This window comes from Colletotrichum jinshuiense, chromosome 3, assembly GCF_051148585.1.
Source record: "Colletotrichum jinshuiense chromosome 3, complete sequence".
In the NCBI taxonomy this organism is placed as follows: Eukaryota; Fungi; Ascomycota; class Sordariomycetes; order Glomerellales; family Glomerellaceae; genus Colletotrichum; species Colletotrichum jinshuiense.
In genome coordinates, this window is record NC_139310.1 from 1,531,636 (window position 1) to 1,545,568 (window position 13,933).

Sequence of the window (13,933 nt, forward strand, 5' to 3'; positions counted from 1 at the left end):
CTCTGACCATGCAGAGGAAGGGGAGAAATCGACCGTCCCGCGAGATTGGAAGTTGAAGGTGAGAGGCTGAGTCTGGTGAAAGATTGGGTTGCTGCTGTGGTAGTATCAGACAACAGAGACCCTCGTGAAAGAGGCGTTGTTGGTGGTGGTGGTGGGGTCAAGGCTCAAGAGGTTCCAGTGAGCTCCAGGCAGGAAGGACGTCGGGCGGGATAAGGTAACTGCTACGGGACGTTCCTGCCCCGCGAAAGTGGACCCCACCTGGTGCCTGTCCGCAATCACCTCCACTGAATGAAGCACCGCTAGGAGCACCGTGCAAGTCCCGTTGGGAGGTCTCGGAATATAGGTAAGTCCAAAAGCCGAGATTATATAAGCATTCTCTCGGACGTCCTAGCTTCCCATCTCGGGAATTGTCTGTGCAGCCCCAGTGATGTCGTCACCAGAAGCTGTGGGGAGCCAACCACCCCGGCAATCTGGAAGTATCCAGCCTCCTCTTCTCCATTGGCCGATGCTATGGAAGCTGGTTCCCGTCCGCAGTTCCACCCCAGCTCAGTTGCTGTGTAGCTCGCAGCTCCGAGCTCTAAACTTCGGACGGTTGGCCAAATTCATCCCACCCCCCAGCTTTTTTTTGTTGGCGCTGCTTGCTTCTTTTTACCCAGCGGAAATATCTCGTTCTTGATTTGGGTTTTTTTTCCCTTGCCATATTTCCTGAAGCCTCGTCTTAATTGCTCAATTGAGTTGTCCCTGTGCTGTTCCCTTTGACGTTCAAATTCCCAACGACCTATCAACTCACCCCAGTCCCCAATTCATCTCTCAAAATGTCCTTCGCCAGAGTTGCTTCCTTGCGTTCGGCCTTCCGACTTTCGGCGCGCCGGTCCATCCGTCCCCAGTTCCGACCCCAATTGGCTCAGAGGACCTATGCCAGCCAACATGGTGCTGCGAAGGCCCAAAGCGAGGTTCCTCTGTATGTTATGTTCCCTATTTTGCCTACGAAAGACCACTTGGCTTGTTCTGTCAAGTGACTTTCCCAAACTGACACAGCTCCGTGACATGGTGCTGACAGAAACTTACAAACAGGGCCATTGCCTCAGCCGCCTTCTTAGTTGCTGGCCTCGCAGTGATCCAGCCCTGGAACTCCCCTGCCAAGTCCTCTCAGGGTCATGGAGCTCACGCGGAGCACAAGGAGGAGGAGCACGAGGAGCCTGAGAAGGCTGATGAGCCTGCACAAGAGGAGGAGAAGCCCAAGGCAGAGGACAAGCCCGAAGAAGAGTCCAAGGATGACTCCAAGAAGGAGGAATCCAAGGAAGAGACGAAAGAAGAATCTAAGGACGAGCCCCAGGAAGAGAAGAAGGACGAGGAGAAGAAGTCTGACGACTCCGAAGAGAAGCCCAAGGAGGACTCAAAGGAAACCTCCGAGCCCGAGAAGAAGGAGGAAAAGTCTGATGACACGCCCAAGGAGGAGCCCAAGGAGGAGCCCAAGGAGGACAAGAAGTCCGACGAGGGTGAAAAGAGCGACGACAAGGAGGAGAGCGACGACAAGGAGGAGAGCGACGACAAGGAGGAGAGCGACGACAAGGAGGAGAAGAAGGAGGACAACTAAACAACGCCCCGCCCTTCCCCATCCAACGCTCACCTCAACCCCCCAAGCTCATGACTGCAGACGACCACTGAACATCACCATCACCATCATGTACAAAGAACTCGGTGTTTTTTCTTCGTGGATGGGAGGGACGGCCGACATTTCTCATGAGAGATACTGGGAGGTTTTTTTATTTTTATTTTTAAAAAACCACCAGTGATGTACATGACCCTTCCTCTTCCCCTGTTCTAATACATATTCCCAGTACCTTGGTTCCTTCCATCACATCCTTTCATGGCGGCCAATGCTGCCTCTTTTGCTTCTCTTTTGGTAAAGCAACTGAACTATCGCTGCTTGTCTCGGAGTCTTTCCGTTGTTGTTGGCCTTGAACCCCCGTGAATGCCGCGATGGGTCATATGAGTAGCTCTCAAGACACCAAGACTGCTTAGTATGTACCCCCCTTAAGAGTTGAAGAGTGTTTTATTCCTTACTGCCACTTCCCTTATGTTGAAGTGGTCAATGTTTCATTGCTGTTAACCTCTAAACGCCATATGCATGCGTGCAACCCCTGCCGTGGTATCATGGAAACGAAAAGGAGAGCCCAAGCAGCGATAGTGATAGGCGCCTTCATAACGACCATTCATATGTACAAGTATACCTTCGCTGGTTGCGACCAAACCTCCGTCGTCAAAGACCCAAAAGTCTCATGTGGCAAGGTCTACCTACCCCCTCTCACCCTTTCACGACCCCCCTGGTGCGCGATTTGTCGACTGCAACTCAATAGGACCATTCCTATATGCATTCTTCGCGTTGCCCAACCACCGCGTCGCCACAGAAAGGTGTGATTTCTTTGGCTGCCTTTGGGCGTCGTGTTCTTGCTCCGCAACAGTATTATCCGTTTCCACAGGTGGCGTGAAGGGCCTGGCAGCTGACTCGTCCCTTGACTTGCGAGACTGTCGTGCCTGGTGGAACGATGGGCGACCTGTGTGATGGCTTGACCTAGGCGCGCCGTCTAGATTAGACGGCGTCTCCTCGTCGTGGCCAAAGGTTGACCTCGCTTTGCTACCAATCAACTCCAAAACTGTTGAAGTTCCTTCTCCTTGGCCAGCCTCCGACTCTCGGCTTGCCTTGAGGGCGTCTCTTTCCAGCCGCTGCATGAGGTCCACGTCATGTGGCCAGTAAACGCGGCGAATGGCGTCGACGACCAACTCCAGAATCATGACGGTCGAAAGGGCCAGTAGAATCGTGGTCCAAAAGCTAAGTGTTCTGCCAAAGTTTTCCAAGAAAGCGTGTCGAATCTGGTATATGCGTAAAACAGGCCGGAAGGCAGCCGAGAGAATGATATTCCATAAAAACCACCCGCCAACCGAGATGAGGAAGCCAGCCAAGATGATCAAGGTCTTGTTCTCCATTTCGAGAATCCTATATTTGTCAGCGGTTGGATCAGAGACAACCTCAAAAATGAACTTACATCAGCTTGATATTGATAAACACCACACAGACAGTAAACGGGATGGTCCCCATTGCGTAGAGCGATGTATCCTGGTCGAATGGCAGGGAGTTGTAGACGGCGTATGTTACCCAAAAGATGACCAGCGACTCAATCAGTCCTATAATTGTCCAGCCGATATAGAGCTTGACGTTGAAGGCTCTGTTCTTGTGGCCATAGCTGTACAACTCAGGGAACTCAAGCAGAGTCTTTGCTTGCAGGTCCTTTTCCAGCCCGCCCAGCAGGATGACCGCTAGCGAAGTGAAGAACGTGTTAAACACCGTCAAACTCCAGTTCTCGTACAGAGAGGTGCCGGTGTAGCCTGCGTAGCGTTGGAAGTAAGCTTGCGGTAGGAAGAACACAATTTCCTTCCAGAACGTGGCGAGTATGTATTTGCCAGTCCTCAGGTAGTTCCAGCGACCATGGACAAAAAGGAGACGTTGCAAAAAGCGGAATTGCGCAATGGCGTAATCGGAAATGCGAGCGGCCTGTAGGCCTTCGCGGCCCGATATACCAATGCCGACGTGGGACGCTTGGATCATGCCAATATCGTTGGCGCCATCCCCAATAGCCAATGTCAAGGAGTGCGGTACTTGCCGGCGGATACGCTTGACAAGCGTGGCCTTTTGAGAAGGAGAGGCGCGGCAGCAAATGACCGAGTCGACCCTGACAACGAGATCGAAGAAAAGGAAGCTTAGGTCCTCGTCTCCCTCTATGATGCTCAAAGTCTGGCCATCAACCACCACCACCGAGTGAGGAAGCATGCCTCGGGCAACCTCACCTAGAGTTGAGAGAATTGAATCTTGCAAGTTGCCCATCGTGGCATCTAGGATGAACACCTCTGAAAACGGTTTGCACAGGCCCGCCGAGTGGCCGATGTTGATGGCAGTCTCACGCTTGTCCCCCGTCAGCATCCACACTTTGATATCAGCCCGACGGAGCTTGTCGATGGTATCCGGCACGCCCTCTTGCAGTCGGTCTTCGATGGCAGTAGCGCCAGCAAGATCGAACTTGTCCTCAATTAACTCGCCAGCAGCCTCGATCTTCTCTTGCCGATTGTCCAAACTGGTCGTGGCGGCTTGGTAAATCTTTTTCCATGAGTTGTAGTCGTCTTCGCTAATATACCGGTACCCGTAGAGCAATGTCCGCAGGCCGTCCGTGGCGAAGTCGTTGATGTGCTGAAAGCACCGCTCAAGGACGGCGCCCTCGTTGAGGATTGTGGATTTTTCGATGTGATCGTCGACTTCATCTTCACTCATGGATAGTGCTATACTTTGTCGTGGGGATGCTCGGACTTCTTGGGCGCCAATATGCGAGAGAACATCAGCGGACCCTCTGCGAGGGGACCATGCATCGGGGTCGTCAGTAACGGCGCTCGATCGCCTGTACATATCGCCAGAGATTCTCTGGTTCATGAAGCTGCGTCGTTCCGACATTGAAGTTCTCCCGAGCATGAAACTACTGCGGGGTGTACCACTAGTGCTCATGCGCTGCTGCGCCTTTTCCCTCTCGACGCTCCTTCGGGCCGAGGCCTTTCGATTGACATCGTTTGCTTTCTGCATGGCAAGGCCGCTGCGCTTCAGACGCGGCAAGATGACGTTATCGGCGCCTTTGCAGAACACGCAGACTCTGCCATCTGGCATGCGAATGATGATGGACATTCTCTTCCTCTGACTGCTGAACTCGATCACGTCCAGCACCTGGTAAGTCTCTCGCTTTGTTGACCCGTCACTTTCCGGCAGTTGCAGAATAACGGATTGCGCTGGACGATCAACGAGAAGGTATCCTAGATCGCATGCTGCTTCCACAAGGGCAAGCTCGTCAGGAGAGGCAGCTTGGTAGTCGATTTCTCCGTTCTCTTTCGTCTCGGGTAGGCAAGTATGACAAAGAGCAATACAAAGCAGAAACTGCTTAGCCTTTTTGGAGAATACAGAATCCGGTTTGCGCCGCAAGTAGCTAAGCAGATCCTCGGTCTTCAGCTCGAGTTCGGATTCTGGAGGCCTGCTAGTGGACCGCCCTCGCACGTGGGAACCGACAGATGGCCGTCTTGAGGCCGGCAACAGCTGTGATAAATTATTTTCGCTGTCGACCATGGCCATCTTATTGCGGCTCCGGTCCTTGCCTTTCCCCTTGCGCTTCTTTCGGGCCATTTCGATGAGTTTCTGCTTCGCCTGCTCGTCCCGTTCGATGTCCATGTCATGTAGCCAGGCGGTACCCGCGACGCTCATCTTCCTGAAGCGCATGACGTTCTCTGTCAGAGTACCGGTCTTGTCCGAAAAGACATAATTAACCTGGCCAAGGTCCTCCAGGATCGTCGTAGTGTTGGCAACCATCGGCGTGTTGGTCACTGGGTCGTACATTTCGACGTCTCCCATCATGTAGAACTGTATGATTTTGATAATCTCCAAGCTGATGTAGAGGGACAGGGGAATCAGTGTGTTGAACATCAAAATGAATGCAATGAAGATCTTCCTCATGCTGAGGCTGTCGCCCATGAGGTACCAAGAGTCAGCTTCAGTGGGGTCCCTCCAGAGGTAGTGGCCCAACGTTAAGCCGCTGCTGAGAGCAAGGAGCACGAAAATGAGCCAGATGACGATTCTGTTCAGGACGCGCTGCATCGCCGGCGCCTTTGTGCGCACATGCTTGTGGGCATTCATCCTGATCTTGCACTCCTCGCCCGTGTTTACGATGATGCCGATTGCTTCCGCAGTGTTACGGACCGTTGAGCCGCGGTATATGACATTATCGACTGATAAAGGAAGCGTCTCCTCCTTGACAGTAACGCGACCGTCGTACCTGTAGAGATCCAGATTCGGGTCTTCGGAAACAATGGTCGCCTCGCAAGACTTGATTCCTTCCATGGTCTGACATCTCCCAGCCAGAGTCGGGGACGCTCTCTTTGCTTTGAGGTTCGTCTCTCCATCCAAGGCCATCGTTTCAATGTAGGCCGTGCCGTTCGGTCCGGATGCGTGCAGGAGAACAATGTCAGCGGGCACGTCGTCATCGCGCTGAAGCTTGACCACGTCGCCAACCTTGAGATCCTGCCATTCGATCTCGGTCCACCCGTCATCCGAAGTTTTGGATGGCGTTTCTGCTCCCCTCCGGCCCCGCATTCGTGCAGTTGACTTTTTAGACCTCTCACCCAAAACCAACGTCCGACTCAGATTTTCGGTCTTGGCGAGGAGGTACCGACGGTAATCGTCATACCCTTCTTTCGCCATGGAAAGCGACACGAATACGGCCAGGGGGGCGATGGTGGTCCACTGTCCCGTAGTACTAAGTCCCGGGATGGCCTGGATAATACCAACGACGAGGAAGTAGAAGTTGCCCATCTTACTGAACTGGAATAAAAGTTGTTTGGGCAGAAAGCTCCATATCGTGTATCGACTGGACCGGATGAAGTTGTTCATGTATGGCTTCTTGGTGCGCTCGTCAATGAGAGCCTCGCTCCGTTTCCTTGACGTGTCTAACGGGATGTGTCTGCCATCTGCGCTCGGAGGAAGCGGCCTCTGTCGCAACAACCCCTGTATGATGTAAACATCGTACGCTTTCTTGAGCTGTTCGCTCATCGACTCCTTCGCAACGCGCCATTTCGTCCGCTTTGTTGGTTCCGGTCGGTAAACGGGGGACTTGAGTTCGGAATCGGAAGGTTGGCCAGAGCTTTGATCGCTAGCGGGGCGGGGGCGCGACGACGAGGGCGCAGGCAGGATGTGACTCTCCAGGTCGCCCCTCGAGGGGATCGTGTAGAGCCCCGGGTTGCTCAGGTTTTGGTGAGAGGATGCCGGGTCGAACCCACGCACGGCATCGCGGGGCAGGTCGTCCGAGAAGCGGACGTGACCGCCGTCGAGAGCGCCTTTACTACCCATGGGCTCGGTGATGGCTCGTCTCGGCTGAAATCGTTGCGCTGCGCGAGGCGCGGGGCTCACTGGTGGCGATGGGAGGTCATAAGGATTGGTGTTGTCGGGGGAGGAGGTCGTCGGCAGAGGACTCGGGGCGGGGTCGCTTTCTTCATCTTGCTGGGAAGAGGCGTCGCCCAGGTTCTGGCTGGCCATTATTGAGGGGGTTAGGCCTTGTCGTTTCCTGACTAGGCTGTGGGAGTCTCAGTCTAGACCCCAAGATGCGCAGGCCAAAGGCCGCGTTCACGGTTAGTCGCACAAGCTAGGTCGCGACTAGAAGGACGGCAAAAAGGCGCTTGTACCGGACGGATCCCTTTGGATGACGGCCCTGGTTCACCTCAGCAGCTCGGGCGCGGAACTCTTCATTAGCCTCGGCTCTGACGTGCGGTGCGCTTCTTGCTAAATCTGGTGTGGCTCCTGTGCGGGTGCGACGATTCCAAGTGCCGGGTCAGTGCAAGTGGCTAGGAGCTGTAAGACAAGAACATTGTTCGCAGGGCTGAAACCGTCGGATGGGGACAATTGAATCAGCGAGGTCGACGTCACAGGTGGGTAATTAATGCAACAGGTGTTGGCGATGGTGGTGATGGCTGGAGGTGAGGATGGGCCAAAGAAGAAGAAGAAGAAGATGAAGAAATGAATGACAAGATTGGGCGGTTGTGTATTCCCGAAAAAGGCGGATGCCGTAGGAAGCGCCGGCGGAAGGGTCCCCGTTAATGGAACCGAATCCTTCCTTCGATTGACGAGCGCGGGCGCGCGCGCGCGCTCGCAGAGCCAGATAAGATAGCCGGCCATCTGTTGGCTTACAGTGAACCCCAAGGTGGCAGCGCTGCAGAGCACGGGGCTGCGCCGCCAGTAACGCGCAAGACAAGGACGACGAAGGGCTTGGCAAAAGGTCGAGATTGCCACTGGCTCACCCAACGGTCTTGGAGGGTTGGATGAGGTGGGACGGAACCCAATCGTGCATGCGACGTTTGGCGGTCGAAGCAAAACGAGGTCCATCTGCACTGCCACTTTGCCCAGTGTCGCCGGGCGGCGCCATGTTACTACGCAGTGCCCGTACCGTACCGTACTCTACACTACACTACACTTCACTTCACTGCACCACACTGGTATCCGTCGTATACGCGCAAGGGGATCCATTGAGGTTGCGGCTCGGATGGCATGGGAAAAGGACGTGAAAAAGCCCGGGGAAGCCCTGTTCTTCCGGGTGCCAGCAATTACAGCGTGCCCCGCATTGAGGACGTCATTGGGCAGAGAGGCGCAAGTGCCAGGGAGCGGCACGACACGCCCGTGACCACTGCCTACCTAGAAGAGAGAGTCACCTACACACGGAAGCCGCGGGATTCACTTGCATGGGACCACTGAAAATGCCCGCCCATTGACGACGAGAGGTGGTATCTTGGCAGTCGTCACATCCCCCAACACGCTTTCTTGGTATTGTTCGATTGAATGTTTATCGAAACTCTCCGCTTGCAACGAGAAGCACAGCCGACGGACGGCCTTTTTTGGGTGCAGGCCATTGTCCAGGAAGTTCTCGCCGAGAAGGAATCGAGACCTACCCACCCACATACAACATACCAAGGCAGGCTGAAGACATGGACGCGTCCGGTGGATACCAAATCGCGGATAGCACCCACAGGCAATCTGAGGCCGCATTCCCAGCCGGGGAAGGGGAGGAGGGTCCGGACGGGGAAAAAAAGAAGAAGAAAAAGTAATTAAAGAGAAAATAAAAAAAAGGAAGAAATGTGTTCTCGGCATCGCCCTGCTGACATGAATGACGATGGACTTTGGATGAACATGGCCGGTGATTCCCGCAGGGGGGGCTGGTTGTTTCCAGCTGCAAATAGATGGATAAAACTCTAAATCCGTCGAGCCCACGAGGAGGATTACCACAAGGAAACACCCGGATGCGCCTGCAAGATAATGGGACACCCAGAAGCTCCGGTACGCGCTCCAGTAATCAAACCAAAATGCACCAGCCGTTTCCATCTCATTTCCATCCGTGGATGCTTGCTCTGCGTCCTCGATGAGGCCCATCCCATCCGCCCACCCATCCGTGCAACTCCCGTCATCTTCGTACTGAACGCGGGTAACGTCGCGTGCCACCACACGAGCTTCGGCATGCTGTGGAATGGGCATCCGCATCCTTCTTTTTTATTTTATTTTCTGAACCTCCCGTCCGATCCGCGGACCCACCTCAGTGCGCAGGGGGGAAAGGACTCACCACACTGGCCGTTGTCGGGACTGAATCACCACCATTCATCGAGAACAATGCAATTGAACCCCCCTCAGACCTCGTGTTAGCGGGCCCGTGCTCCGCTCGCCATGAGCCCCGCCCCCGGCCGGCCGTGGCAGCGGCCTCGAGCTATCCTCTCCCTCCTCCCTCCCTCCGCGCTAGGCAAGCAAGTGGTGGCCAACTCGTTCCCAAAGCCGACCAGTCGAGCCCGCATACTACATAGAACTACTGCAATAGGAGAGTACCCTTTCCCTTGGGTGGCTGGACGGCAACGACATGTCGTTAGAGATTTGTATAAATCACGCGTTTCTTTTTACATAGATGCTTCAATGCCGACGACGATGTCATTTCCAAATTATGTAGGTGAGAACAAAACATTGTCGGAATCCCGCCAAACAGGGATGAGTATAATTCACAAACCGTTAGAAGCATGGGATCTGGTAATCTACCTCAACAAGCTGCACCACTGCTATCGAGACAGATCAGTTTGTTACCTAAGCAATCCTCTGACATGCCTGCCTCATAAACGCCCTGCTTTTGAAGCCTTACGGTCTGGTCTGGGGCGAATGCTTCATCTTGGTCCTTAACGATAACCATGGGGGTCGATGGTGGTATACATCTGTGATGGAATGCCGATGGACATCCCAGGCTCACTCACCCACTATTCGTCTGCCGCTACATCACCACTCAACATTCGGGCCTGGACTCCGCCCCACCTCGAGCTATCTTTCCTAGCCATGCCCTCAACTCGAAGCTAAGTGTTTGCATCATTGCGCTACATGTCACCACCTAATTGAATAAAATAATCACCAAGTCACTCGTGGGACGAAATGAATATGAAGCGGGAAAACAGGGATTCAATGCCCTTCTGTCTCTCAACTCTATCGTCAATACTTACAAGCCAACCGTCTCTTCCGAGCAACGGTTGGCCAAGCCTCTCGCTGCTTGACCACCGAAGCGGCTCCCATTACCGCTGCGGTGTGCCAGCATACAACACAAAGCCACAAGCCCCTGCTCCCACACATCCCATCAAACCGAAGAAAAAAAAGTACCCAACAATATAGGTAGACAAAAAATTGTGTCGGAGTGTATATCCTCACACGTGTGACTGATTAAGAACCAGGAAAATCCCAAGCCACCTGGGCTTTTCCCCTTTTTCATCCGCAGACCCGCACCCAAGACATCTGAGACTCATAAACGATGACAGATGAAACAAAATTCAAAAAGACAGCGATGTGCGCAAGCCAACCGAAGAATGAAGGGAAGGTTATTAGACGCCATGCCCGCCGTCTCTACGCGGCGGGCATGGCATAGAAGGATGATAGCGAGGTTGAAGGTCGCGGGGACATCCACCATCGTAACAGAATCAGTTTGTTCGCGACAATAAGTGACTCGAATTTGTTGAAGTAAATCCAAAAAGTGCAAGTGTACGATCGCTTGTGCCAGACATGCATGATCGAAATCCGAATAGAGGTATCGTCATGCAGAGTCGTCGTGGCCGATGGATGAGAGTGGAGCAAGAATTGAATCAAGCATCGTAGTCATCGGTGCCGAAAGTAGACCAATCGCAACCCATCTGGTATATATCAAGCGCCTTAACGCCAGCTGTGAATGACCAAGGCAAGCAACTCCTCTTCCCCCCCTTAGATTTTGAGAGCACGTCCCAAAGTTGTATTTATGTACGCCATGTCCTACGTGGAGTGGCCCCGAGCCCATCCTGATACACTCCAGCCACTAAAGACCATGGTCAGGAACGCTCAGTGAGGCACGGGAGGCATGGACTCGGGCGACATTGAGTTGGGATCAACATTGTCAAACTGAACCAGTTGGTTCATGTCGAGGTCGTTCTGGCCTTGCTCGACATATGCCGGTGAGTGAGGGTGCATCGGCAGGTTGATTGTGTGCTTGGAGTACATCTCGTTCAGACCTGTGCCGTCATCAGAGACAGCACACGACCCGTTGTCACCCTGCTGGTAGATATCAGCCGACGCCGATCTGCCGAGCATGGAAAGCGGGGGCGAATGCTCGACGATGGACGGCTCTCCGTGGTGGCTCCCGAAAGAAAGGGGGGAGACGGATGGCGGGATCATGTTTGGTGAAGGATTCGCCATGGGAGAGAGGAAAGCGCTGCCATAGGGTGTGTTGTAGCTAGACCCGGGAAGGGGGCTCGGCTCAGGCTGAGAGAAGAAGTTGGGGCTCGTCGGGAACTCAGAGGGGGAGGCGGTCGTGGCAGACATGGGGTATTGTCGCATGTCCAAACCAAATCCAGCCTGGGTGTCGATTCTCAGGTTGGGGCCCAAGCCGCCGGGTTGCTGAGGAATCGGGGCGTAGATGTTCGGGCCCGGAGTCTGAGGGGCCGCCATCTCACCAGGCTGTTGAATGTAGAAGGAGGGCATTGGCGTCTGCAGCATGGAAAAGTCCACAGCCATCGGCACAGAGCGACTACGCTGTCTCTTGTGGCCGGTACCACGCATGCCAGGGTGCATGTGGTTGATGCCCCAAGACTCCTGGAACATGCCGATGTGAGGCTGGGCGAAGTTGGGCTGGGATGAAGGGCGTCCAGTAGGTGACACAGGGGCCGACACGGAGAGCGCGTGCTGCTGGTCGATGAAAGCATGGGGGTTGTTGCGGTTCATGAAGGCCTCAAGGGACACCAACTTGGCTAGCTGGCCGCTGAGAACCTTGGGGTTGCCACCAAGATGGTGGACCAGGCACTGAGAGGCCTGCTGGTCCTCAGTGAAGTCGCCGCATTGGAAGAAGCCGTTCGCCTGAGGAGACGAGTCCATAAAGAAGTTGGGGGGGCGGTTCAGCTCGATGACGATGCCGCCAGGCTTGTTGGGATCGCCCTCTTGGTTCTCGAGGAAGATGTTCTTGATGTAAGCAAAAGGGTACTCGATCTTGTAGCCCGCCTGCTCATTGTTGATGTAGTATGTCATTGTGCACTTGTCTGGGGAGTAGAAGATGATGAGATCCATCGTGTTTTGGCCGACGCGAGTCCACTTGCCAATGCTGAGAGACCGGCAGGTGAGATGGTGAATCACTAGGAACGTTAATACAAGTTCGATGGTAGATATAGAGCCATGGTTGACAAGACTCACAAACTTTGCCCTGGCCGTTCTGGTCGCCTCCGAGTAGCATGTTGCTGTGGCCGTAGGGGAGAAGCCCGGTTCGGCCGAGAAAGGGGCCGCCCAGGCCCTTACCGGACTCCATTGCCTGCATAGCAAGGTAGGCTCGCATGGATTCGGGGATCGAATCAATATCCTCACCGGTCTCGAGACTCTTCTTCGCCAAAAGCTTGATCTTGGCGCGTCTGCGGGAAGAGTTAACGACGCTCAGTGGAGGGGCCGCAAATGGGCATTTTTGAGGTGAGAGGGAGGATGGCATACCTGTTCTGGAACCAGATCTGAACGGACCTTTCGGTCATATTGATTTCATCCGCTATCCGCTCACGGACGGTGGCAGTAGGAGTTGGGTTCTTGTTGAATTCCACTTCCAAAGTCGTGAGCTGATCCTGAGTAGCGCGTTGTCTCTTCTGGTTCTTCTGCTGCTGGGTCAGGGTGCTCTTGCGCGGGGGGCGCCTTGATTGCGAAGAGGGAGCCTGGCCATTCGGAGTGGAAGTCGATGGGGAGGGGGTCTGGTTCATCCTGTTGGCGGACGTGGGGGAAGTGTCCTGAGGAGATGATGAACCGGGTGTCGCGGCGCTGGGGGCCAGAGCCACCTGGTTTTCCACCTCGGTAGCCATGGTTTTTTTTGGTTGTCTTTCTTTTTACTCGTGAGCTTCGTTGGTTAGAATGAAGTCGAGTATTGATCGCTCTTGAACGTGGTGGGATTTGATCAAGGGACGGACGTTGGCGGGTTGGGTGATCTCGGTCTAAGTCGCGTCAAGGAGATGATCGGGATGTCGAGGAGGTTCGCCGGTTCTCGGATAGGCTCGCAGGCGAGAATAAGTTGTGATGGTAAAAGGATGATGCTGTAAGGCTAGGGAAAGTATAGAAGGAGCTGTGAGGCAAAAGGTGCAAAGGAGTGTGGTCCAAAATCCAACAGGGGGATTAGGAGGTGAGTTTGTGAATGGTGTCGTCGGTTCGCGAAGAACGAATGTGTGAAATTCAGCCAGACGGGAAGGAACGTAATGGAATGCCCGGAAAGGAGTGACGGGATTCAGAAGCTGAGTTTATGGTTGAATTATTTCAAGAGAGTGACTGTGAAAAGGAAAAAATGAGTGGGGGAAGAGGAAGAGGAGGAAGGGATTGTCGTGAACGACGAGGATGACGATGAGGAGATGGGATGAGAAGAAGGAGGGATGGGGGCGAGAGAGGAGAAAAAGGAAAAGGAATGGATGGGCGCGACGGTGGGCTCCAGTAAAAAAAAAAGGGACCAGACGAACGAACGAACGAACGAACGAACCGGTACCAGTCCACCCTGTCTGTCTCCTCACTCTCTGGCACCTCACTCCCACATTCACACTCCTCCTCAGTCAGTCTAGTCTAGGGCGGCGGCGGTCCAGTCAGTCCAGCGCGCGAGCGATGAGCCCCAGGAGGAGTGAGGCGTGTGCGTTGGCGAGGACGAGGGCGTGTGGATGCGGGTTGGGGACAGGGGGGCATGGGACGTGGGACGTGGGACGTGAGGTGTGCAGCGGCGCCTCAGCAGCCAGTGGTGTGTATGTGTGTGTATGCGGCATGGCGACGGGATGGAGAGAGATGGACCTCCAGACTCCAGTCAACTGGCGGTACTCAGGC

General features: G+C 54.3%; 3 protein-coding genes across 3 annotated transcripts; 1 reads left to right on the forward strand and 2 right to left on the reverse strand.

Annotated features, from left to right (window-relative positions):
• Nucleotides 1–815: 815 nt before the first annotated feature.
• Nucleotides 816–1,597, forward strand: EsH8_III_000448 (uncharacterized protein; the record flags this gene model as incomplete). The annotated part of the gene is made up of 2 exons (XM_083262173.1): nt 816–961; nt 1,075–1,597. 2 exons carry the CDS (start codon nt 816–818, stop codon nt 1,595–1,597), a joined length of 669 nt encoding a protein of 222 aa, XP_083122660.1.
• Nucleotides 1,598–2,316: 719 nt separating this feature from the next.
• Nucleotides 2,317–7,117, reverse strand: EsH8_III_000449 (uncharacterized protein; the record flags this gene model as incomplete). Its single annotated transcript, XM_083262174.1, has 2 exons — nt 2,317–2,998; nt 3,048–7,117. The coding sequence occupies 2 exons, from the start codon at nt 7,115–7,117 to the stop codon at nt 2,317–2,319; spliced, it is 4,752 nt and encodes a 1,583-aa protein (XP_083122661.1).
• A 3,837-nt stretch (nt 7,118–10,954) lies between these two features.
• On the reverse strand, nt 10,955–12,939 carry EsH8_III_000450 (homeobox domain-containing protein; the record flags this gene model as incomplete). Its single annotated transcript, XM_083262175.1, has 3 exons — nt 10,955–12,237; nt 12,296–12,507; nt 12,584–12,939. The coding sequence occupies 3 exons, from the start codon at nt 12,937–12,939 to the stop codon at nt 10,955–10,957; spliced, it is 1,851 nt and encodes a 616-aa protein (XP_083122662.1).
• Nucleotides 12,940–13,933: the final 994 nt, after the last annotated feature.